At 37.4% G+C, this 26,541-nt stretch overlaps 1 protein-coding gene across 9 annotated transcripts in view; it reads left to right on the top strand.

The window, feature by feature from the left end:
* Positions 1-8,200: 8,200 nt before the first annotated feature.
* LOC115209656 (vacuolar protein sorting-associated protein 13D) overlaps positions 8,201-26,541 on the top strand; it is a 213,619-nt gene continuing 195,278 nt past the window's right edge. For 4 of the 9 annotated variants that reach the window (XM_036501029.1, XM_036501026.1, XM_036501031.1 and 1 more), the window contains exon 1: positions 11,180-11,308. In XM_036501029.1, coding sequence (XP_036356922.1) covers positions 11,254-11,308 — 55 coding nt within the window. In that variant the 5' untranslated portion in view covers positions 11,180-11,253. Of the gene's footprint in view, positions 9,386-11,179; positions 11,309-26,541 lie in introns of those variants that run through there. The other 5 variants (XM_036501030.1, XM_036501032.1, XM_036501033.1 and 2 more) reach the window with 3 other exon arrangements.

The raw sequence follows: 26,541 nt of genomic DNA, 5'->3' as shown, positions 1-26,541 counted from the left end.
ATATGGAGTTAGCTTTTCTTAGACGATCAATTAAAGAGCTGAAGGTCCTCATCTTCCCTAGGTTCGTCAGCAGGGTTCTGTGAGTGACCTTCTTTTAAAGACAATCCCGTGATATGCTAATTAAACCATAGCTGGGAGCCTAACAGATAATACCACTCCATTTCAGAGAAGACCTGGGAAGAATAGAGGTGAAGAAGTGGTTCTACAGTCCTAAATTCCTTGGAACTCTTAAATTAGGGCTTCACTACTGGATACAGTTTAAAGTCATACTTCTGACAATATACTCCATCTATCCATTCATCTATCTCCACCATCAAATACTCCTGGGAAGGTTGTTGGGGTGGAGTCCTCTGGCATCTCCTCCATTGGGTCTTATCAGAAGCATCTGACATTAGACTTACCGGCTGGATTCCCAAGTGTGACCTCTGAGACTAAGGACATTATCCAACCATCTTGGTCTTCGTCTATTCCAAAACTTCCTGCCAGTTGGTTCGGCTTGAAGAATCTATCTTGTGACTTTTTCCTGTAACCTCTCAATACAGAGAAGTAGTGGCTCAACCAGGGGAGAGTCCCTCATCTCCAAGACATGCATGCATCTTATCAAGTAATGTTACTCCGGAGATCTTTCAGAGGAACTTCATTTCGACCACTTGTATTCATAATTGCACCCTTTCAATTATTAATCAACATTCATGACTATAGTTGAGGTTGGGAACAAAGACCGAATTGTGGATAACAAGTTTGGCTTTCTTATCAGAAGATCGAATACGGGAACTGGCACATTGCCATGCCAGCAATTCAGCCCGGAGTTGCTTTAATTTCATTTGTCTCAGTGATGTTTCACTAGCATGCAGAGTGGACTGGAAAGACTTTCTTAAGAGGACCAATGTTTCAATCTTTGCAACACCAATTCTCAGCCCTGCCTTGCAGCACTCAGCAGCAAATATATTCAGTGTATACAGGAAATCTCCTTCAGATGAACCTTCTAGCACCATATTGTCTGAAAATATCAGCCAACCGAGCCAACACCGACTGATGTGGAGGCGCAATGGCCCAGTGGTTAGGGCAGTGGACTCGCGGTTGTAAGAATGTGGTTTTGATTCCCAGACCAGGCATTGTGAGTGTTTATTGAGCAAAAACACCTAAGCTCCACGAGACTCTGGCCTGGGGTGGAGGGGACACCCCACTGTACTCTTTCACCACAACTTTCTCTCACTCTTTCTTCCTACTTCTGCCACAAAGCAGAGGAACCATGGTGTAACCCACTATGGTGTGGTAAACTTTCAGACCCTAGGTGAGATTGCCAATACTCTGTACCCCAGGATGGTTCAGCTCTCCACCCATTAAAAGCCACCATTTATGGAATGAAGATAACAACGTAGCTTTCGCGCCCGTGCAACTGCCAGTCTATCGTGTGTGGTGGGTGGATCTTCAAGTTGCCACACACATTCTTAGTAGTTTAGAGTAGGCTCGAATTAGAGATTATTCTTTGTGGCTAATGGCGTGAATCCTGATTGGAAGAAGAAGAAAGAAGACACCGACTGATTGTGATACCACTTCCACAACAGCTATCCATGTCAATCCAGTTCATAAAAATTATGAAAAGGTGAGGCGACAATAGGTACCACATTGAAAAGTTTCAAAACACAAATATCTGGGCATTTGTAGAAATCAAACTCACCACCTTACAATTGTGAGGTGAATATCCTAACTGCTAAGCCACACGCCTTCACTGAAGTGGTGATAATACTAATGTAAACAAATACCACCTATCTTGGGATTATGTGGAATAATTCGATCTTGCAGAAGAAAACCATTGAGAAAAGAAAAAGAAAAAGTGATCCCAGATAAAAACACAAATATCTGGGAGTTCGTATTGAGACGACAAAATGTTTGAGATTAATGGACAATAAGTAAACCATTACTATAAACTGTGTTCTCCTGCTATTGCTTTTGTATAACCATTTTGGTTTTGGTTTGTTTCTGATACCTTTTCGCAGGATTTTTTTCAATGCTGATGTAGGCATCTAGATTCTCAGGTTACTCTCAATTCGGATCAGTGATAATTTTAGTTAAATCAACTATATTGATCTCGTCTGGAAGGATGAAAAGCAAAATTAATCACAGCATATTTGATTAAAGAAGACTCTTTATTTATGAAAGATGGGGCTCCTTGTCATATAGCTAAAATGACCCAAGATTTGTTGGATGAGAATGGCATTAAAAAGCTTCCATGGCCAAGCCAGTGACCAGATGTGAACCTTATTGAACACTTCTGGGACATAAATGGATAGGGCACTTCATAAAAAGGAGAGAGCATCTTCAAAGCCAGATCTTTTGAGATTATTGCATGAAACTTGGCAAGAAATTCCGCAAAAGAATATTCATTCGATCAGTAACATGCCCAGTAGGGTCCTTGTATTGAAATAGGCAAAAGTCATTTCTACTAAATATTAAATATTCACTTTATAACTATTAATAAATAATTTGAATGTATAATTTCAGATTTAAACAAATTTTAATGATTATAGAGGTGCCTATTTACTCCTGCTATGTCTGTGTAGCTGATCCAAAATGTAAGGTTCTCTTGTGTGTATCTTTGTTTTCTGAGACACTAAGCAGATGAGAGACAGAATTGATGGACAACAGAATCAGTAAAAACATGTCAAACTGCTTCCTTGTATTTGATGACATCACTTTACATTTTGAGTGAGAAAATATTGGGTTGTCCGAAAAGTTCATACAAATTTTTAAAGGAAAGAAAAAAGCCAATAAATACTTGCCATTACATTTTTAATCAACCAAATATGAACCATTTTGTTGCACAATGCGTTTCCATCTTTCCTTTAACTTGAAAATACCCTCTTCCTAGAATTGAGGGGGTTTCATGGCAAATAATTCATCAAGGTATCTTTTTACATCATCCAAGGAATTTAAATTTTTACCATTAAGACTATTCTGCAGAGACCTGAATAAGTGGAAATCCGAAGAAGCAATATCTGGTGAATATGGAGGGTGGGGTAACACATCCCAGCTGAGCTGCAGCAATTTTTGTCTGGTTTCCAAAGCATCAAGTGCCGAAAATGAACTTTCTTATCTTCCATTTTATAGGGTTACAAAATTAACACAAGTTATAGGAACATAAACCTTCTTCCATGAAAAGATAGCTTAAACTGTGCTCTAAATGGAGGTGTAGTCAAATCCTATTTTATGGACTCAACCATGTTCTAAAATATGTCGAAAGGTAAGCTACTATAAATCGGCTTTTAGTCATGGCCGTTACGGGTGTCATGTAAAAAGGATTCATTACAATCTCGGAGTCATTCGCGTTAGGAAGGGCATCCAGTAGTAGAAACCATGCCAAATCAAACTGGTACTTGGTGCCGCTCTCTGGCTTATGAGTTCCAGTCAAACCATCTAACCCATGCCAGCACGGAAAGCAGACATTAAATGATGATGATGATGATGATAGGTAAAGTTTTACTCAGTGTGTTAGTATCAAGTGACAATGTTTAGTGTAAGTTAAAGTTGACATGGTCGACTGATCAAGTCGTGTGGTAGTACTAAACAATGCTTTGAATATTTTCTGTAAAGTGTTTGTGGAGAATGAATGCTTCCCTGTGTGTTAGTGTCATGTAGTAGTATATTTTGCACCCAAAATGAAGGCCGACATGGTTGAGTGAACATGTTTACTTACATTCAAGGCACTTGTAACTAAACATGTTCACTGTACCATGTCGGCCTTCATTTTTTTCTGTCTGTTTACCTGCCATTTGATTAAGATGATAAAGATTACAGATAAAATAGTTATTTCCTCCAAGTTGAAAATGTCAACACTTCAAAAAGCTAGAACCATCTGTCCTTTTCTTATTTTCTTTTTTCTTCCCTTAGTCATTGGACTGAAAGAGAAATTCTCCCTATATTTTTATGAGATATTTTTTTAATCATGGGTACTTGTTTGTTTTTTTCTTAAAGGGGAAAATTACTATAATTTTAAATAAAATATTAATCTTTATCATCTTAATCAAAAGGCAGAAAAGCAGACAGAGAGACTATCTCTTTATAGACGAAGATCAGTTGCAATGAGAGAAATTGAATCTCATAAGAACGGAAAAACAAACAATAAATGGGTTGTACCTTATAATGAAACTCTTTTAACAGCATTCAAATGCCACAGCAACGTTGAAATCGTTGCAACAGTGAGGTCAATTAAGTACGTCATCAAGTACACACTGAAAGGAAATGGCCAAGCTGCTGTTCAAATAAAGAATGATAACGAAATTACTTAATATCAAATGGGTAGGCATATTGGACCATCCGAAGCAGTTGCATCCATTTTAGGATTTTCCTTTCATGAAAGAGCACCTGTAATAGTAAGACTGCAAGTTCATCTACCAGATGAACAAAGAATATTGCTCAGAAACAATGAGGATACATACGGCTGTCATTGAATGACGTATAAGAACAACATTGACAGAATTCTTTTCATTGTGCATCAATGATGACTTTGCAAAAACATTGCTTTACGCTAACAGTAGCAGCAAAAAATGGCAAAGAAGAAGACGAGGAAAAATGCTGAAGGCCATTTAAACGTTTTCAAAGAAGTAACACTTGATCGCGTTTATATTGTCACACCAAGGGCAGGAGAACTGTGTTATTTAAGAATTTTATTGCATGAAGCTTGACATAGTAGATTTTCCTTTCCAGCTGCACATCAACATTTTCAACTTGGAGTGATTGTGACCCAATGGGTACATCTAGTACATATATAAAATTGATGAAGGAAATGGAGAATGGATTTAGTATGCATCTTTATTCAGCACAACAATCGGTTCCACCCATCTTGCATTTGCCCCCCCCCCCCCCAATAGGGGACAGATGCAGGATGGGTGCTTTTTTTACATCTAAGCACCTGAAGAGACACAGCCTGCACTGATTGATGCGACACAACTAGATGCACAATATCCTACACCTATGGGACAGATGCAGAATGGGTAGAAACGATAGTCATGCTGAATAAAGACTCATACTAAATCTTTCTTCCGTTTCCTTCATCAATTATAAACTTAACAAACATTGCAAATTTCCAGACGTAGATCCAGTGAAAATTATAGAGTAGCCATGGATGACATCAAGCAGTCCAAATGGTGAATGTGCTTTGATCGTTATACTAATAGACATATACCCAAAGTCCAATTAGTTACACACACACACACACATAACGAGTTTATCTCTCTTGAACAGTATTTAACTGAAAAATATTCACTTAAACAATAGAACCCAAGTGTGACAGTTGACTCTCATAAATTTGTAAGTATAAAAACCGAGAACAATAGGAAAGGAATTTGCAGAACAGTGTAGATTTGGTTTCAAATCCTGCCTTGGAATCTAGGAAGTTATTCATTATACACACACACATCCCTCAGAACCAGAGCGGGATTGTCTGTAGATGGTATGAAGAAGCCCAATAGGTTTATTCTTTGTTCTTGGACCAGTGGAGGATACCTTATACCAGACTCTAAAGAAAGTAATGTTTTTCTCTCACTCACATATCCAAAATGCTTCAGTATAGCTAGGGGCTACTAAGTCTGCGGCTGAATAAAGTACACTGTAGAAATATCGCCAAGTGCAGGCAAATTGCATTCTTTCAACTTATGGCATTTGAAATATTTGAAAGAGCTGAACCTATTAATGTCCCTTTTTTTTTCTTGTTTTTCTTTTCAGCATCTCGTCTGACTGAAGTGAAGATGTGACTCAAGAGAACGCATGGCACTCTAAGTGTGTTTGTGTATCGCTTTGCTTTCTTAACCATGAATGCTGTGAATATTTTGTCTAGACCAAGATAAACCTTGAAGTGCTGTAGAATTATGACCATAAGTTTTCCAGATGTAGAAGTGGCTGCGTGGTAAGTAGCTTGCTTACCAACCACATGGTCCTGGGTTCAGTCCTACTGCGTGGCACTTTGGGTAAGTGTCTTCTACTATAACCTCGGGCTGACCAAAGCCTTGTGAGTAGATTTGGTAGACGGAAACTGAAAGAAGCCCGTCGTATATATGTATGTATATATATATATATATAATATATATATATATATATATATATATATATGTATGTATGTATGTATGTGTGTGTGTGTGTGTATACGTTTGTGTGTCTGTGTTTGTCCTCCAACATCGCTTGACAACCGATGCTGGTGTGTTTACGTCCCAGTAACTTAGGCAAAAGAGACCGATAGAATAAGTATTAGGCTTACAAAGAATAATCCCTGGGGTCAATTTGCTCGACTAAAGGCGGTACTCCTACATGGCCACAGTCAAATGACTGAAACATGTAAAAAGAGTAAAAGAGATGTGACTGTCCCGCCATTTTTGTCTTGACTAGCATGCTATATCTCGAACTAGATTACCTGATGCACCCTTCCCTTTTAAGATAGCAGAGTGTAATTTATGGACCATTTGACTACTGTTTCTAGCTGGTGTCCTGACAGTGTAGAGGCTCCTCCGTTGGTGTGTACCGTAAATGTTGCTGTTATTATTTAGCCCCAGGTCAGCCCTGGCTGAGCACCTCCACTCTTTTTTTCTTCTTCATAATTGTAAGTTTCATGAGCACATGGTTCTGCACCTGGACAGTCTTGCTTCAGTTTGTGTTGCAGGAGCACGGTAAAGCATCAATAATGTACCATTCTGGGGTGTGGTCCATGCCAAGATTGTATGAAAGACCAGCAGTGACCCATGCATCAAATCTCTTTTCTCCATACCACCAATGTCATTCAAATGAAGAATTGATACATCTTGGTATCAGTGTTGTGGCAGGAGGTGCCAGAACGAACTTGAAGATTTAAGGGCCCCAGCTCCTGATTTGGAGTCGAAGAAATTGGTCCCAAGACTTGATTAGGATCTTTACCTTTTGACCTACAGATTTAAAAAATAATTGTTTGTTACTAAACACGTTCAAACTTCGGACACTGGTAGAATGTGTCTTATAAAACATCTTTTACTCTTAGCATTTTTGAGAAAAACTTATATTTACGAAGTTACTTCATGTTAAAGTTGTCCTATTTCAGTAATTTCAACCAATCAATGTGTATTTAGCTGAATAAAATTACTGCTGTTGTTTGTCAACAACTATCGGAGGTGTATTTTTCGTTTGTCACTGTTATTTACGACGTCGTTCGTGTGTTTGTACTAGTTTTAAGGTGTTAGGGTTTGGGTTTTAGGGTTAGTGTAGGGTTTTAGAGTCAGGGTTAAGGTTTTAGGGTTAGGGTTGTCATAAATAACAGTGACAAACGAAACATACACTGCCGGAAGTTCTTATTGACAAACAGCAGTAATTTTATTCAGCTGAATACGTCATTGATTGGTTGAAATTACCGAAATAGGACAACTTTAACGTGAAATAACTTCATAAATATAAGTTTTCCTCAAAAATGCTAAGTTTTATATGACACATTCTACCAGTGTCCGAAGTTTGAAAGTAATTAGTTACAAAAAATTATTTTTTTAAATCTGTCGGTCAAAAGGTAAAGATCCCTTGATTGGTATTAATACTTTTTTTATTGACCCAGGAAGGACGAAAGACCAAGTTGACCCAGGCAGAATTTAACACAGAAAGTAAAGAGCCATAAGAAAAACCGAAAGATTCTAACGATTCTTTCATCAACTACCTTCTGTGCTATCTGGATCAGAATATCCAATGTATCCATAATTCCTAATTGAAAGACATTTGACTTTTGTTTCTAGCAAGTCAAAAGACCGTGTGCAGTGGTTCTCAAACGGAGTCCATATAGCCCTTGGAGGTCCATGTAAGATTTTGTTTTTAAAATTTATGCGGAATAAAATTGGGGTTAAACTAAAGCGTTTGATCCGGGCACAAAAGCAAAAAGTAGTGTAATAGGTGTAAAACAACTTCCTTCTAATAATATTAAATTCTAAACATATAATAGAATTTTTAAACATCAAATGGTTACGGCGATCCATCCGATTGAAAAATGAAACGAAGGAGGTCCACAGGCAAAAAAATAGAGAAAAAAAAGGTTGAGACCCACTGGTGTAAACATTCACGAGCAGTGAACGTTGAGTAAAGATAAGTAAGATCGCCACGGAAATAAAGGGAGGTAAAGCCAATTAATATTAATGATAAAAAAAAAACTAGGCGTTCGCATAACCTCCCTTGATTACTCTAGAGTTTTGCCGTTCAGTGTCGCCACTTGGACGAATCTGAGGATAAATGGCTCTTAAGTAGCGGGCCGAGAATAACGGAGGCTGATTAAGGCAAGCGTTTGTTTCAATCAAAAAGTGGAAAAACAAAGAGAAACTTTACAGTTTCAATGAACAAAATACTTTCATCTTTGATTTTGTTTCCTTGTATCGATTTCGTAAAGCTCTCCCCCTTTATTTATCTGTTATTTACTAAAGCCAGTGTTACAAGTGTGTTGACCGTGTTCTGCGATGAATGTCTTCCAAGTATAACGAGAAAAGGTCTTGTAATGATTTAAAGAAAAGTGTGGATTTTTGTCTGCTTCTGTGTTCTTAAAAAAAAGAAAAAGGCAACAACAAACCTGTATTGGTATGTTATGCAATTCAATAGCTTAGTTTTTTTAATTTTCATTTATCTTATTAAAAATATCTTTGTGTGTGTGCGTGTACGCTAGCTCTTTATGTACACACTATGTTGTAGATTTTGACTCAAACGTGATAGAAAAAAGACTTATTACCGGAAATAAACTTTTGTTTGAAAGAGAAAAAACATACACCCATTCATGTTTAATAAATGAAACTAAACACCAAAGCAAACTTGTCAGAAGAGCAGAAAAATAATCAGTCTAATTTGGATTCAAACTAGGAAGGCTGGATTCAAACTTGGATTAAGAATTAATGTTGATAGATAGTTATGAAAACTGTTAGCGATATTTTCATTATACCCTACTTCATACTTCAAAATTTACCCACAACACTGATACGGACGTCATTGGAAGAACTGTATCAACATCAGACTATTTCTTGACCTGTTATTTGTTTTGTTGTTTGATTTATAAAATCCGCCCTCCTCACCTGTTATTCCGGAATATGTTTATTTATTAACCATCATTATTGTTAATAATTAAAAACGAGGATTATCGTGCTTAGGCATGATGTGCAAACCTAAGTACTACATTGCTGTGCGAAGATCTCATCACATGAACAAAGTACATTTTTTGCACGGTCACCGTGATTGGCATTACCTTTTTTGCTTACCTAAAATTGTCCTCAGTACTATCGCCACCTCGCATTATTAAACGTGTGATTTTTATACCAACCAATCAGCCGATCAACCAACCAGCCTCCAATAGCTATATATATATATATATATATATATATATATATATATATATAGGCACAGGCAAACAGTAAGTCATTCAATATATATTTTGTTGTTATTGTATTGTTATATGTTATATAAGAGTGGTGGTTTGCAGATTTGTTAGAGCGGTGGATAGAATGTTTTGTATTTAGTTACGTCCCTTTACGTTGTGAGTTCAACTCTCGATGGAGTCAACTTTACCTTTCACTCTACCCAGGGTCGAATGACCAAAATACATCGACAATAGCTTGGTCAGTTGTAAATACAGTGCAATAATGTTCTGCAAAAGTACAAATTAATTTTTGTTGTTTAAATTATCCCCCCTCCTTTGTTCTCATTATAACTTGTAGTAATTTTATATGAATATTGGTATATATCCAACGCGCTACTAAGGTCCAGCTACTTGCTATGAAGCCAACCTCATTAATTCTCGGAATTACAATACTTGACACGTTTTTGTTTTAAAGTTGAAATGTGTTTAAAACCTGACACTTATCTCAGAATTTTATTTATAATTTACAATTTCATAAAAAAAACTAGATATATCGACGGGAAAAGGGAAAACCTCAATTTGTCCATCAAAGATTAAATAATATCCTAGCGAAGGTAAAGAATACGCACGTTTGGTGTTTAGGGTTAGGGTTACACCGAAAACGGGTGGTGTGCGTATTCTTTACCTCCGCTTAATATCCTTGATACTTTGTATCTACCGCATTGGCCATACTCTCCGACACTCATACCCAAAGCAGATGCTTTTTTTGTTTTGTTTTGTTTATTACGGATGGCTGATTAAGGACAGCAGACAAAGCTTTTTAATTGTATTCAGTTACGTTCTGAGTGAAGATCCCGTTGAGGGTTGTTGACTTAGCTTTCACCCCTATTGGGTCGATTTCATTGACTGTGCACCTCTCCCTACAAAATATGTTGACTTTGGAAATATCGCTTGGAGCGTCAGACTAAAATGCCTTGCAGTTTTTAGTTACAGCGCTTTAGTTCCGAGTTCGCATCCCGTCGAGGTCAAATTTACCTCTCCACCTTTTGGGGTTCCATAAAATAAATAGTTGTGAAGTATTTCGGTTTTTTAAAAATTTCTAGCCTTGTGCCTTCATAGGAGGCTATTAATATAGAATTGCTGTTGTGAGTAAGCGACGGTCGATACGGTTTCTGTTCCTGTCTGCAAACAATTCACTCACCTTATGCCGTTTGCTAATGCTTTGGGGGTAGGTATGAAAATAACATGCCACTTGCTCGAACTTATTAATGAAGCCACGCATTAATCGAAAGAATCCTTCTATTACTACTGTTTAATATCGTGGTGTAGTTCTTATTGAATTGAATCGACTCTGTTTCGATTCCTTTCTAAACCGTTTCCTTTTACAGCGTTACCGCTTTTACAAGAAACACGAATGCCCCACCCCATCATTTCCCAGACAAACCAGTAATTCTCTTGTTTGATACCTCTCGGTCCTGAATTCAAAGCTCACCTAGGTCGACATTGTCTTTCTGTCCGTTAGTATAGTATGGAATCAACGAAAGTGCTTGTCGTCCGACCAGCTAAGAATAACAATAAAATCTCCCTTAAATTATAACGTAGCTATATTAAAAAATGGGTGAATAGCACATTGTATAGCTTAGTCCCAGGTGTACTTTGTGTGAAAAGAAGGCCGCTTCTTTCATCGAAGGCGGTATGGAACGCCTGTGATAACAGGTCTTCAAGATTGCCCAGATGCTAGACATCAGCTGAGTGTCTTGATAGTTTACCTTATCATGTCTTAAAAGAAAAAAAAAAGAAACATTACTAAAAAATTCACACAATTAGGGAAAAGAAAAATGTTGTTTATTCCTAGGTCAACTCTGATTAAGTATATACCTATGTTCAGAAATATTTCAACCGTGGCCATCTCTTAATGATACATGTTAGTTTTTATGACGACCGGAAATGATTTCAAGGAGATTTTGGTGCTAACAGGTTGAAGAAACCTTTGTTCTTTTGTTGCCTTTTCCTTTTATCATTTTCTCTGTTTTTGACACGTTCTCTCTCAATTTATTCGTCAACTTCTTTCTTTTGTTTTCAATTATTGTGTCGTGTTATGTACATGTGAAATAATGACCTTCGGAATAATTCAATGGAAAATCTACTTTATCATTGAGATTGTCCTATTATATATATATATATATATATATATATATATATATATATATATATATATCATATCGGGTTGCAGAATTATTAATATATCATCGTGTTCTTGCCATTTAATACTCATTCGTTCATCCATGTAAAATCAGGGTGTATAATAATTAAAATATATTCTTATATGTCCGTATCTGCGCGTGTATAGGTGTAAATTATTATGGCATGTCCAGAAACTAAATGAGTAGGTCTATGAGTGGAAGCTGTAACCAGGCGTTACCCCCTCGTTATTTTGTTTATCTACGACGTTGTCCAAAGCGTCCCTCTCAGTTTTAATACGTGTGGGTGTGGTTTGAGGAAATTTGACTTCTATTACGAGCAAGTCGACCGACCGCGTTGAGGTTATTGCATTGCATACATACATACATGCACACACACACTTGTTGCTTATTTTGATTATAATCACCCCATTTGATTTATATGGATAATACCATACAAAATTCTGGTGCCTTTAACTTAAGTACCATATTCATCTGAATCTAAATTTTGCTGAACTTATATATATATTTGAGTAGACCCTCCCCATCAAGCAGAGATAATCACAGGTGTTCCAGTCTTAATAATTTTTTTCTTTTGGCATAGTGTATCAAGGAATACATTATCCATTGTGTCCTTGTTGTTATTGTTTATCTTTTGGCCAGACCTTTGATCAAGCACACTGCAACCGTAACCGTCTCGACTTTTTATCTAGTGTATCTAGGCCATTATTTATGTCCTTTTTTTTTTTAAGATGTTAGGGTGAGGTTTGAGGGCGATTAATTAGACTGATATTTCTAGCAGGTAGTTGTTTCGTGAATATCGCAAGTTTATTGCGTGTGTTTATTTTTGGTTTCCTCTAGTATATCCCAACTTGGTAGAATGCGGTCGCACGCAAGTTGTTTATTTCAAGATACCGTAGTAAATAATCTGTGTCTGTGAAAAATACTAGGACAAAAATAACAACCCAAAACATTTAACGGCATGTTTTCGTTATACTCACCACCCAAAGTTACAGATAAGCGTCATTTTATGGACTATAATCTTATTCTTTTCTTTTTTCTCTCATTTTATTATTCGCTTTCGTCTCCTAAAAATGTGCGTGACTGATAAAATAAAAACGGGTCGAACTGCGACTGAAAGACATAACACGACTGTGTTTATGTTAGTTGTTTTTTTTTTTTTCGTCTTCATGTAAAACATGTAGCATGTGATTATTGGAATTTGTTGTGACAATTACACATAGCGACAGCTTGTGTCTTTTGATTCTTTTCTTAAATATTTTCATAAACTAATTTTTAAAGCGCATAATGGAATAAAGTTTTATCTTTCTCTTTACCAGTGTATGATAGGAATCTTAACTATAAATATGAAGTTTATCTCGCTTTAGTTATATGACAACAATGTTTGGTCCGAGTTGGCCATCGTTCACCAACGCAGGATTCTAGTATTTCCTCATGTTGTTTTTATTACATTTTGCAATAGAAATAACTACTCAAAACGAAATGGTTTGCATAAAAGAATGTAGAAGTTATCAACAACGTACGCTCAACATGGATTTAATTTTCATGGATAATTTTTCAATGAATCTTTGCTATGTCCCACTGTAGGTGTGAACAATAGACTGGGGTTCTACCCATCTAATGATAGTATGTCCTTGCTTAATAATTAAAATATTGTTCTTGGGACTAGATGTTTATTGCATTGCATCTAAATAGATGATCTGGTTGTCATCGTGGGGAGGATGTTGAAATAGGGTGGGGTGAATCAAGTGACTCGAATGTGATTTTGTAAAGTAAAATGAAAATGCCTGCTAATTCTCCAGACCTGTTTTTCCCAAAATTTTTAGAGTAGCGACCCACTATTTATAACACCAGTTTATGACGACCCACTTAACTCTACTGAACTATCTCGATAGACAGCAGTTAATCAAAGCTAATGCGTAATTTTATAACTTTTTGCGACCCACTAAGATTCCGTTCGCGACCCATCTGTGGGTCGCGACTCATAGTTTGGGAACCACTGCTCCAGACGAAAGTTTCAGGCTGGTGCTTAATTGCTGTTTTGTAGCCCAAAGTGGATGGGAAATAAATCTCCACGGGATAGAACACCAGTTTATCAAAAGTAATATTCTATATAACGTAATAGCTTTTTGCCCAATAGGTGAACTGAAGTAATGTGAAATAGTTTTGATTATGTGTGGTAACTATGAGAGATCACGAAAGATTGTGAGACCTAACAGTTATAGTGAGTGGGAATTTTGATTGGCTGTTGTTCTGGAGAAGAGCAGGTGAGGTATATGTTTATCTATTTTGTTAATACGAGGTCTGATCAATAAGTATCCGGACTGTTGCCATAGTAACGAAGGTAAAGCACGCAGAGTGAAGCCACTTGGGAAATGTTGACTTTGAACTCTGTTGTGCATGCGCATTAAGTTTTAACGGTTTATCTCACTTCTGCTGTTTACAGCAGTGCTTTGAAGGAAGTGTGTAGTGTGTGATCGTCGCATTGATCATGACAGAAAGTTGTCATGGCGATACTCACTCAGAGGCCTCCGCAAAGTTGCAGAAAGTGTATGCAGAGGAGTATATGAGCCACACATAAGTGTGCAAGTGGTTCAGACATTTTCAAGTTGGCCGGAAAAACGTCAATATTGACGAACGCTTTGGGAGACCTGCAACGAGCAGAACTGAGAAAAGCATCCCAGATGTGCATGCAGCTGTGAAGGGAAATAGTCACCATCTGTGAGTTATCAGATGTGTAGATTAGTTATGGTTCAGTCCATTATCACTGAAGATTTGGATATGAGACGCATATCTGCCAAGATTGTGCGGAAACTGCTTTCAGCTGACCAAAATGATACTCGGGGTTTCAGTTGCACAAGATCTCCTTGATTGTGTTGAGAATGATGAAAACTTTGTATAGGCCTCTAAGCAGGTATTGCCAAGCTTTTGGCAAAATTTGATGTAGATTCTCTGCTCAACTTTCTCTGTCATGGTCAATGTGATGATCACACACTACTCACCTTCCTTCTAAGCACTGCTGTAAACAGCGGATGTGAGCTAGAACATGAAAACTTAGTGCTCATTATCCGGACTATTGTTATAGTCCGGATACTTATTGATCGTACCATATATATGTATGGTGTTATATCCTTGAAATGTGGATGGATAACTAGTTTGTTCCCATTCAAAGATATCTTCAAGACCTCTGTTCATGGAATCTTACTTTGCTTGGAAACTCGTGAGAAGGCTTTCTGGCCATAGAAGATCAATCTCAATAAATTCCATGCAAGCACAGAAAATGGATGTTCAAATAATTATGATACTAACTCTCTGATGTGTGCGACAAAGCATATAATTCCTCAGACATCATCATCTTTTCATTTTCGCCTTCTTTATATTCTTTTTATTTCACTTTTTTCTTTCATTCTTACTGTACTATTTTACAACAGTTTTATTCCTTAGAATGTTTTTGTTATCTGATTTCTCTGGGTAAATAGTCCAAAGCAATTTTTATTAAACATTTGTTACAGAAGCATACGCATGTGTATGCACGCACGCACACACACACACTAACAAACCTTTGCATGTTAACTCTTTCGTTACCAACCTGGCTGAAACCGCCTCTGGCTCTGTAGTACAAATGTCTTGTTTTCATAAGTTCTGAATGAAAATCTTCCACCAAACCTTAGTCACAATTTATGTTCCTAATGCTAGCTGAATGATAACTAAGTTATTTTACTAAATTCTTTGTTATATTTAAAGTAACTGAAGGAAACAGAGAGCATCTCAACAGAAATATGGTAACAAATGGGTTAATTTCTACAAGAAAAACTGTCATCATATATTAGAATGATTTAACAGAATTTTTGATGGAGCAAAGTATTAGAAATTATCTTTTTACCCCTTTTACCTGATCTGTCTGTTGCTATATAATCTCCTTTTCTTAGTCCAGCAAAATATATTGGCAGAAATGAGAATTATTACCGGTGGCAGGAAAACTTACAAGCAATTACAGAATCATTTTTGTTAATCGCACTCTAAATTCTATCCACTCTGCTGGTCCTAAAAGTATTTTGCTGAAAGTAATTAGACTGACATAGAATCAAAGTAGTGGGCAGTCCACAGAATTTTTAACTTGCTCTTGTCTTAATTTATAATGTAGCAAGAACACCAAATAGAAAATGATTCAATGAAAGAAAAGTTGCTTGAGACAAGAGCCAAATATTTCTCAAGTTACATCCTGTCAGTGAAGGCTTAGTGGTTAGCTGGTTGCACTCATGGTCTCAAGATTGTGGTTTCTGTTCATGGACAGGGCAGAGCATTGTGTTCTTGAGCAATATACTTCATTGCATGTTACTTCAGTTCGCTATAATTGAGTTACTCTGCATTGGACTGATGTCCTGCTCAGGGGTAATGTTGTGATTTTGGTCACTTTTACTCCATGGAAATCAGGTAACCAGCCTTATGAATCCTAGGACTTGAGACACTAATATCCTCCTGTCTATTCTGTTGCTTAAAAAAAAAAGAAAAAACTCATTGAAGAATGTAGCTATACTACCTGAAAATACGATTGTGTAGTTACTGACAAGATACTTTCGACTACGTCTGCTTGACCAAAGTTGAGCTGAACCTAAAGAACAGCCACCATAAGTTACACACCAGCATCAGTTGTCAAACGATGTTGGGGGGACAAACACAGACACACAAACACACACACACGCATATATATATATTATATATATACATATATAAGACGGGCTTCTTTTAGTTTCCATCTACCAAATCCACTCACAAGGCTTTGATTAGCCTGAGGCTATAATAGAAGACATGTAAACAGCACTGATTTTTTTTTTTTACTGTTGGTGTAGGAGTGGCTGTGTGGTAAGTAGCTTGCTTACTGCGCATGTGCGAGTCAGCGGTGAAGATGTGCTTTTGAAGCCGTCTTGAATTGAAAACTTTGGAAGCCCCATGTAAGGTAAGATTCTGTTTTCTGGGTCCAGTGGGAGTTTTTGTTGAGAATTATTTTTTACATGCAGGAAGTCCTACTGGATTCAGAATTCTGATTCTGCCGACATGTGGCAAATATATTTTTCTCGCTGAGAAAATTTTTTGGGGCGTATCCGTCTTCGATAAAGTGAGTAAATATTTTTCTCACGTAATTGTGAGAATTGTATTGTGCTGTGAAGAACTACCAATTTTACACCAATTTTTGTGGAAGTTGTGCGATCCTGGTTTGATTTAGGCCGGGAGTACCAAATGGCCAAAAGGATTTTGCTGTGTTATTGACTTTCTTTTTAACTTTATTTGACTTTCTTTTTAACTTTATTTGACTCTCTCCTTTTTTCATTGTGACTTTCTTCGGATTTCCTTTTCTTCTCGTTTTTTAGTTTTATTCTGAATACATTTATTTAAAAAAAAAAAAAACATGGCAACAAAAGAAACCACCGCTTTGGAATGGGAGGTCGCCCCACCCAAGCAGTGGATTGAAAGTCTTGAGAAGAAGACGGTGGTCCTACGAACCTATTCTAGGTCGCGTGGAGCCATTGCCCTCTTCGACAGGAATACTATAGAGAAAGAGTTGGGGGACCACCTGCCAACTATAAAATTTATTTATCGGGGGACTAAATTTGCAACGGTGTGGTTGCTGTTTGGTACCCCCGAGGAAGCTAGCAGATTTGCTAGCGAGCCACTGGAGGGAGAGGAAATTTTGTTCCTCCCCTCGTATTGTGGCAGAAAAGTAAAAAGAGCCTGGGTGTGTGGGCTGCCCCCGGGCACGGAGGCGGAATGGATTGAGAAGACCATCCGGCGAGGCCTGGGGGATAGCGGACCCAGACTACTGAGTGTGAAAATGGCTCCCGCGGTCGCCTGGGAGGGGTCAAAGGCAACTTTGACCCTGTGGACACCGGTGGCCATGGGAGAAATGAAATTCCCGGACTTCCTGAGAATGGCTGGGCACAGGTACCCGGTGATACTCGAGGGCTGCCCCCCCCCAAGTGTCACCTGTGCCTGAAGCCCGGACATATCAGGAAGAATTGTCCCGGGGGCCGTGGTGGTGCCCCGGAGCAGAAAGGGAAAAGGCGCCCGCCGCCCCCTCATTGGAGGGGGAGACGGAGGAAGTCGTGGAGGAGGTTGCCTCCACGAAAAGAAAGAGACAGGCGAGCAACAATGGTTGCCCGCCAAAGAACGCTCAGGGGGTGGAGGGGGATAGCAATCCCCCGTGTCTGGTGACGGAGTCCCCTGGGTCAGCAGTCTCCCCCAAAAGAAGGAGGAGAAAAAAGAGAGGTCGGACGACTGACGTTTCTGTGTCGCCGACGGAGCCGCGGTGGGATGTATGTCACCCGCGGACAAGGATCCGCCAGTAGGAAGTGTGCCACTGACGGAGCAGTGAGAGGTCCCTTCCTGTGAAGAGGAGATGCTTCTCTTCCTTTACCACAAGGGAGAGGAGGTGGAAAGATTTTTGAATGGCTTGGGTGACCGAGAACGTAAGGGCACGGTTGGCTCAAGGAGTCCGTTATGGCCTCCGCGGGTAGCTGCGGAAAAAGTAACGGAAGATACTTTGTCAAGGGTCGCAGAGACCTTTGAAAGGAATGATTTTACTTTTCTCTTTGCAGGCCCCGACTTGTCGTCGCAGAGTTGTCTGCAGGCGGCAAGACAATTTTTCGGGGACCTGACGAGGAGAATTGTTGAACATTTTTTATGTAATTTGAATCATTGTGAACATTTTATTAAATGTATTTATTGAAACATTGTTTTAGAGAAGCGAAAGTCGGCGGGCACTTTCGACTTCTCCCATCACCATCTTCATCCACCACCACCATCATCCATTAATGTCCTTGTCCAGCCCGTAGCTACTACTCTGTGTGCTGCTCTAGTGGCAAATTATATAAAATAAAGTAGCTTGCTTACGAACCACATGGTTCCGGGTTCAGTCCCACTGCGTGGCACCTTGGGCAAGTGTCTTCTATTATAGCCTCGGGCTGACCAAAGCCTTGTGAGTGGATTTGGTGGATGGAAACTGAAAGAAGTCCATCTTATATATGTATATATATGTATAATATATATATATGTGTGTGTGTATGTTTGTGTGTCTGTGTTTTGTCCCCCCAACATCGCTTGACAACTGATGCTGGTGTGTTTACATCCCTGTAACTTAGCAGTTCGCCAAAGAGATCGATAGAATAAGTACTAGGCTTATGAAGAATAAGTCCTGGGGTTGATTTGTTCGACTAAAGGCGGTGCTCCAGCGTGGCCACTGTCAAATGACTGAAACAAGTAAGAGAGATATCTGCTTTGTTAGCAAAGTCCTGTGGCTTGGTGGTTAATGTATTTGGCTCATGATTGTAAGGTCATGGGTTCGACTCCTGGATGTGCATTGCGTCCTTGAACAAGACACTTTATTAAATCTTGCTTCAGCTCACTCAGCTGGCAAAAATGAGTGATACTTGTATTTCAAAGGGTCAGCCTTGTAACATTTTGTGTCATGCTGAGTCTCCCTAAGAACTACATCAAGGGCCTACGTGTTTCTTGCCTGCTCAGCAGGCATTAGTTTCATGACTGGGCTTTTCTGTTGATCACATCAAGCAGAACTCCTGTCATTGTAACCAAGAGAATGCCAGTTATCTGCTACATTGCACATGTAGTTAACTGGGTCATTTTGTGAGGCAACGTACTTTAAAATGTTGCCTAATGCATCAATACGTTATTTTTAATAAATGAATAGTGTTCTATGCCTAACATGAAAGCTTGCTGAAAATAGCAACAAAATGAAAGATTGCTAAAAATAGTAACAAAAGATTATCTGATGAAAATCTCAGCACAGCGGTATATATTATAGATCGCTAATACCTAGAAAATTGAACATATGTGATTACCTAGCAACAATATTCAGTACCAGCATATAATAAATGTGATCTGTACAAGCCAACAAGTGATCCTCTGTGCTATTGCCTGACCTGCTAGAAATAGCAACCAAATTTAAGTTACAACCATTTGTCAGAAATTAAATATACATTTGGCAATGACAGTTGTGGGATCTGATATGCAGAAATATGATGGCTATGGCTGGAAAACAGTTGGATCAAAGGTCTGCTCAATCCAGGCTGATTTCGATTTATCAACATTTGTACAGAATAATTTTTTTTCCCTTGTCATTGTTGTTGTTTTCAAATGGCTGTGTAGTTGAAGTTCTGAACTGTTTTAGTGACTGGATGGTCAGATCTTACTGCTGTCATTGCACTATTCATTATAAATAAGCTTGTAAGCTAACTGCACTTCTCCCACTGTGCTTGACTGACATATAAAGAAAACAGATTTCACCCCCCCCCCTCCCGATCAACATCGCAGTTCAGAACATACTTGTATTCAGCTGTTTAAAACTACCCTAGCAAATGGACCATCCTACTTATGATGACACTGAAAAATCTATATTGTAAATTGTAATTACAGTTTTCAATTATTTCTAGTTGCAGCAACAAACAGTGCAGTCATGGGATTTAAGAAATTGAGTCCGATAAACAATGTACTTGTGATTTAAAAAAATTGATTGTAAGACTATATAGCCTATAAAGTAGCATGGAGTATGTAGAGTACACTTGTCTGATTTTTCGAATCTGTCACTCCCTTCACATACTTTAAGAATCTTTATTGTCACTGCCCCCAGTCACACACTCAGTAAAATCATATGGTAATACTGGAGTTAGGTAGAGTGAATTCAGAAATAGTGTTTACACAATATTTATACTCATTTAATCTCTTTGTTATCAATGGTGACCTATTTTCCCCAGTGATTATGAATATTTTAAATGTTCATACCTTGCGACATTAGAAATCAAAGGGAGTTAATTTATTTTACAGTTTGCCTGAAAATAGGTAAGCATGATCATCTGACATTCAGCTTTTATACTAGCATGGGCTTGATGGCAACACAGCATCTAACCAGCTAGAGGATTGCATCATGCGCCAATGTTTCTAGCTGGTTCCTACTGCTGGATGCCCTTCCTGATACCAACCACTTTACATAGTGTACTGAGTGCTTTTATCATGGCACCAGCACTTGTGATGATCACCTTGTAACTAGCCAGGCTAAGGCCCTAGAATCTTCTCTTGTCTTGAGACAGCATTCACCCGGAGTGGGTTGAGCTGGCTTCATTCATCCTCATTGCTGCATCCTGTTGATCAACAAAGTCATCAGCACTGTGATAATGGTTCTCAGCCAAGTGGGTTTTTTTCATGGAATCAAATCAGCAGCCATTGAAATGAAAGGTTTGTGTGCTGGAGCATTGTCCTGATGAAACAAGACCCCTTTTGTCAGTTTTTCTGGGCATTTGGTTTTGATATCCTTTCATAACTGCCTCAGCAAGTTGGCATGGTACTCTACATTGATGGTGTGGCCCTTTTGAAGATAATCAATAAATGCCTTTTACATTCCAAAAGACAGACCTTCACTTTCTTTGAAGATGAAATGACTTTGGCCTTCTTTGGAGCAGGTAAGGATAGGTGTTTCCACTTCATGGATCGTATTTTTATCTCTGGCTCAAAGTGATGAACTCAACACATCTAGGTTAGGAAATGTTCATGGTAACCAGCTGGATCTGCCTCAAATAATATCCTAGTGCACTTTTGATAAGGTGTCAGAAGAAATGACTCAACCAAGCAGCAGCCCTCATCATATCAAGTTCATTTTGCAGAATATTCCCAACTCTCTCACTGAATATGTTAATACCATTAGGTATAAAGTATTGATACGTCATTGGTATCAGAACAAATACAAAATGTCTGAACTAAGTCAGTTTTTTTTTATCATGTTTATAAACGTGATATTTGTTTCAAAGCATTGTGATGTTCTCAGGTTTTTTTTCTCTCTTTCACAAGATTCACATTTGCATACAATAGAAACTGTTTTCTTTAGGAAAAATGAAAAACTTTACCTACTCATCAGAGCTGGGGTGCCATCAGAAGCAAATGCTATGATATGGTTATATTTTCCTCATTTTGACTTTTTGAGTGCCTTAAGATATTTAGCAAAGCAAAATTCATTTACTAGGACTAAAGTACATTACATAGACTATGAAAGTATTAGAACTTCCATACTTTGGTTTATCCAGTGGATACAAAATTTACACTGTTGAGGTTCTTTCAAAATCTTTTGCCATTTCATCAATGTGTCATAAAGTATTGCTACTGAAAGAATAACCTTAAGAATAACATCAGAGTTATTCTTTGTAGTAGTTTCTATGGTTTCTTTTATAATATCTTATCTAATTGTATGTGACATTGCTTTTCTTTTGGTGTGTTTAAATATTGTAATAGGCCTTCATTCCCTCTCTGCAATGTCAGTATGTGTTAGTGTCTTCTTATTGTGATCTTTTATCTTCAAAAGCTTCAATGCAACATCTTGTGTCTTTTCATGTTACACACATAAGTATTGTCTCATTAGTGATCGAAAAACGAAAATCAAATTTCAAATATTCCTGTATATAGTATATATTAATATTTTTTTCTAAGCATTGAAGGCTGACATATTGCAAATGTAATGAGTTATAGTACAGGTCCAGAACCTTTATCATATAAATGCAGTAACAATTAAAGCTGTCTCTTCACAATTATTATTATAAACTAATGAAACCTGTGAAAATTCCATGAAAATTCCACTGGTGAAAACTGAGAACTGTAGATAGGAGGAAAAAAGGCAGCACTGAGGAATAAACTTCAGGCATATAAGCATACTTATATACTGGAAATTATAATGGCTTGCTGTGGTGATGATGGCGAGTGCATTAGTTAATGGAGATGGTGATTGTAAGTAGTGAAGAGTTGATTGCAACAAGTTATATATTTTTTTTAAAATGTGATTAAATGCATGTGCTTTAATGCAAGCAATTGTCATTGAGCAACATTGTCACCACCATTCCTATGACTACCAACAACAAGCAAGCCATCACAAACAGCAAAAAGCATCATCACTACCGCTACTACTATTTACCATCATCATCTCTTATTTTCTTTTGTTTTTTCTCTAGTTTTTCTGTATTACTTTTTTCTCTTACATTTTCTCTATCTTATGTGAAGGCTTACCTCATCTCATCTCTTCTCTCTTCCCTCTCTCCCCCTGTCTTTCTATTAACATGACTGTTACCATTGTTGCCGTCACCACCATCATTTCCATAATTACCATCTTTTTGAATTTTACTTTGAGTTATTTCCCTTAGCAATACACAAAAGGTAGGTAGGTAGGAAAGTACTATTGGATTAATATATAGATTATATAAACTATAATTCCTGTTGCAACAAGTAATTGAAACTAATTACAACTACCTGCAAAGGTTGAAATAAATATGTCTACAGCTAGTTATAAAATCTCAAGAAGAGATAGAGTAGTAACATATACTATATAATAAAGCAAAGTGACAAATGAATGTTACTACTAGTTTAACCCCAGGCAGATTCTCCACCAGCTGGTTTTTCGGTGCAAGCTCTGCACCCTTTATGTACAATACATTGCTAGCAGGGGGAGCGAACCCCTACTACCCTCCAAACTGGCCAGTCCCGCGACCCTGTCAGCCTGTGGTTAAACTACTAATTTGTATTCTTTTCATCTGCCTCAACTTGTCTTCCAATGTCCTCCTTGTTGCCTCCTTCCTTCCAGCACCCACAATAAGATGGTTGCACTTATGCCCTCATGGGTACTGGAATCCCTGGATTAGATTTTCAAAGCACTGAGAAATGCCATGTAATCATCATTGCAACTTCTTGTTCCAGTGCATCATGGTTTACTCTGGTTGGAAGCAATTTGCAAAAAAAAACAAAAACAAAAAAAACAAAACAAATGCATTTGCTCTTGAAGTTGAGCATCTTAGCCAAGTAAAACGATTTTATTCTATTGGCTGTTTCTTATTGCGAGATTTTTCTGTTGAACTTTTACACTCCAATTAGTTGTTCTGTAGAGGACAGATAGACAGTAAAGTTGGGACTGCTTACTTTAAGCCTGCAAGTTCAAATCACTGCAGGTATTTCATGGTTTCTTGACGGAATACATTATTCCAACTACTGTTTGTAGCAGTGAGCTCTATGTACATCCGTATCTACTTTCATGTCTACTTAGGGATTATTAACCATATATAACCAACACACATCTGTTGTTGTAATATTTAATGATATCCACTCTTATATTTGAATAGGCTATGTACCACCAGTAAAGTGGTGAAACACACTTATGTATAATGAGTGTGTGTGTGTATATGTAAAATATTATAAGTACTAGTTTGAAGCAGAAAAGAGCAACAATTTGTTAGTTAAGGAAAATAATTTGGATTTTAGGGGAGTAATTTTTACTCACCATATATGTATTCTCAAAAGGTATTTACAATTATATATTTACCTTTAAATTAATGGAGTTTCAATAGAGAAGGGAGATTGAGACTTTCCCATGATCAGCAAATCCATGCTGCAGCATGTCAAATGGAGTCTCAAGAGAGAAAGGAGATGAGACTTTCCCAAGATCAGCAAAGGCATAACACAGCATGTCAAATGGAGTTTCAATACAGAAGCGAGATGAGACTTTCTCAAGATCAGCAAAGGTATGCACATACCCCCAACCGCCAATTTTCCATGACAAGTTAGGGCCTGGAATACTCCAAATGGACACATGACATGCCACCTAGTCGAATTAGTCCATCATTTACTTCACAAATGTTTTGTCATCACCTGTTTCAACGTAACTGTAATATACATACAAACTATGCCGTTTTAACCCCGAGTAATGCTAGGTACCTCTGCTAGTTTTGTATAAATGCAGAACTTTGATTTAATGTTAAGGCTTTGATTTTGGTGTTACAGTTAGTGATTTGGTTTTCAATTTGTGGCGATATATTTATATGGTGGTGGTGGTGGGGAGTTAAGACTAAGTGCATGAAAGATTATTAGCTTAGACACCGTGAGAGACTGTTGTCGGCATAGGGACATTAATTTATGAACAATATTGATTTTTTTTGTTACTCTTTGTAGATGTCTTTTATCCTCATGTATAACATTGAATGTTTCTATTTAATATAATTAGCAAAAAGTAATTTCAATCATAATTTGAAATTATAAGTTTCAATCACAGCTTTAACTGAGAAAGTGATGACATAAAATCATTTTACTGACTTCTGTCAAGGATGGTTGTTGTTGTTGTTGGTTGTTGCCATTACTGTTTTTGTTGTTTTGTTATCTCTTAAACATTTCAAGTGTAGAGTTATGTTGTTTATTTTTTTTATTCATATTTGACATCATATGTTTACATTTTCAATATTTAAAGATATGGCATAGACATTAAGTACATTTAATGACTGTTTGCCCTTTGTTCTTTATCAGTTAACTATGAATTTGTTTCATTCCCCCTTGAATGTTCAAAGTTTGGTTGGTTAGTCATTTCTTGTTTTTTCATGCTAGACCTCTTGGTTATATTCTAACAACTAGAACCCATTTATGATTATTAATAGTACAAATTTGGGTGTTTCTCTATAGATTTATATACATTAGTTACAAACCTATTCTGTGAACCTTAGTCATTAGATCAACTGCTAAATGGATATTATACATGTCAGTTTTATTATTATTTAAAAACTACAACTTGTTTTCAATCTCTTGTTTCAACCATTACATTTAAAAGAAAGCTATCTCGCTGATTGGCAAAAAGGTTAAAAAAAAAAGGCTCACTGACTCATATGCTACATTCACAACAGATATTGTTTTGCCTCTTCTATCACTATTGTTATGGCATTGATTCCTCTGAATTAGCTTGTACCTATTCACTTCAAGTAGGCTCACCCCACACACTCATTTCATTGTACCTGTTGTGTCTTGCCTCCCATGACCCTACAAGATCTTTGATTAAGGGTCTTTGGAATTGAGCTTCAAGTTAGGCTGAGAGGGAAAACTCATGGACTGCTGTTCTGCTGAGGTAGGATTGCCTATTGTGTTTAGTACAAGATCTTAAAGCCCCATGTTATGGTCTGTAAGAGTACCATTGACATGAGGGGTGGGATTTATGGAATTGTCCCTGAGGACTCTTACCTGCATTGTTGCTAAATTCATTGCTAAACTCAGGTGTATTTAGCTAGGATTATAGAAATGAGAAAGGAGGTTGAAGTGTATCAAGTTGGCTTTGGTAAGAATGGTACAGAGCTTCTTATTTCATAATAGTATAAAGTGTTGTGGACACTTGGCTGTAACAGGTGGTGGTGGCAGTGATTTATGGTTTTTCTTTCAGTAGGTGGCCTTGTATAAAGGCATTGTTCTAGATATGTGAGTACTTTGATGTGGAAAGCACTTGTCTTAGAAGGCGAGTGTGTTTGTGTATTGCATATGTGTATTATGTCTGTGTATTTACATGTGTGTATATGTCATCATCATTATATCTACTTTCCATACTGACATAGGCTGGATGGGTCATAATAATCTAAGTCAATTCTTATTTGGAGTTACTGCCCTCCTAGATAGGTTCGAGGGCCATGTTATGCTTGTCTGTTCCATTTTTGGCAAGGTTTCTATAGCAAGTTACTCTATAATAGCAAACTAAAATTTTAATTTTTCCCTTATCTACTAGGCTACTATAATTTTGCTTCTCATCCTTCTCTCTTTTCTAATTTTCCTTTGCAGTCTTTTAATAAACTGTGTTCCAATTCTCTGGTTTTGTGTACATGAATGAAATTCCTGAAATTTTTTTGTTTTTACTTTGTGTGTGTGTGTGTTTTATCCTTTCCTTTTAACATTTCTAATTTAAAGCCAAAAATTTTAAAATGTCTTGTGATGACTTGATATATGAGTATATATTCACTAATATACTTTGTATTCGTGTTTTAAACAAAAAACACACAATTATACATAGACAAATATTAGCTTAAGTTACTCTCTATTTAATGGATGTATATTTAAATTTTTCCATCTGATATTTCTGGTATTTGATTTTTAATTCTTTTGAAGCTGAAAAAGTCTTGTAATTATACAGTCCTATTTTAAGTATCATAGGTTGATTGTTGCTGACTCCAA

This window comes from Octopus sinensis, linkage group LG3, assembly GCF_006345805.1.
Source record: "Octopus sinensis linkage group LG3, ASM634580v1, whole genome shotgun sequence".
Lineage (NCBI taxonomy): Eukaryota > Metazoa > Mollusca > Cephalopoda > Octopoda > Octopodidae > Octopus > Octopus sinensis.
Note: the sequence above shows the minus strand (reverse complement) of the source record. Positions and strands in the feature narration are given on the sequence as shown.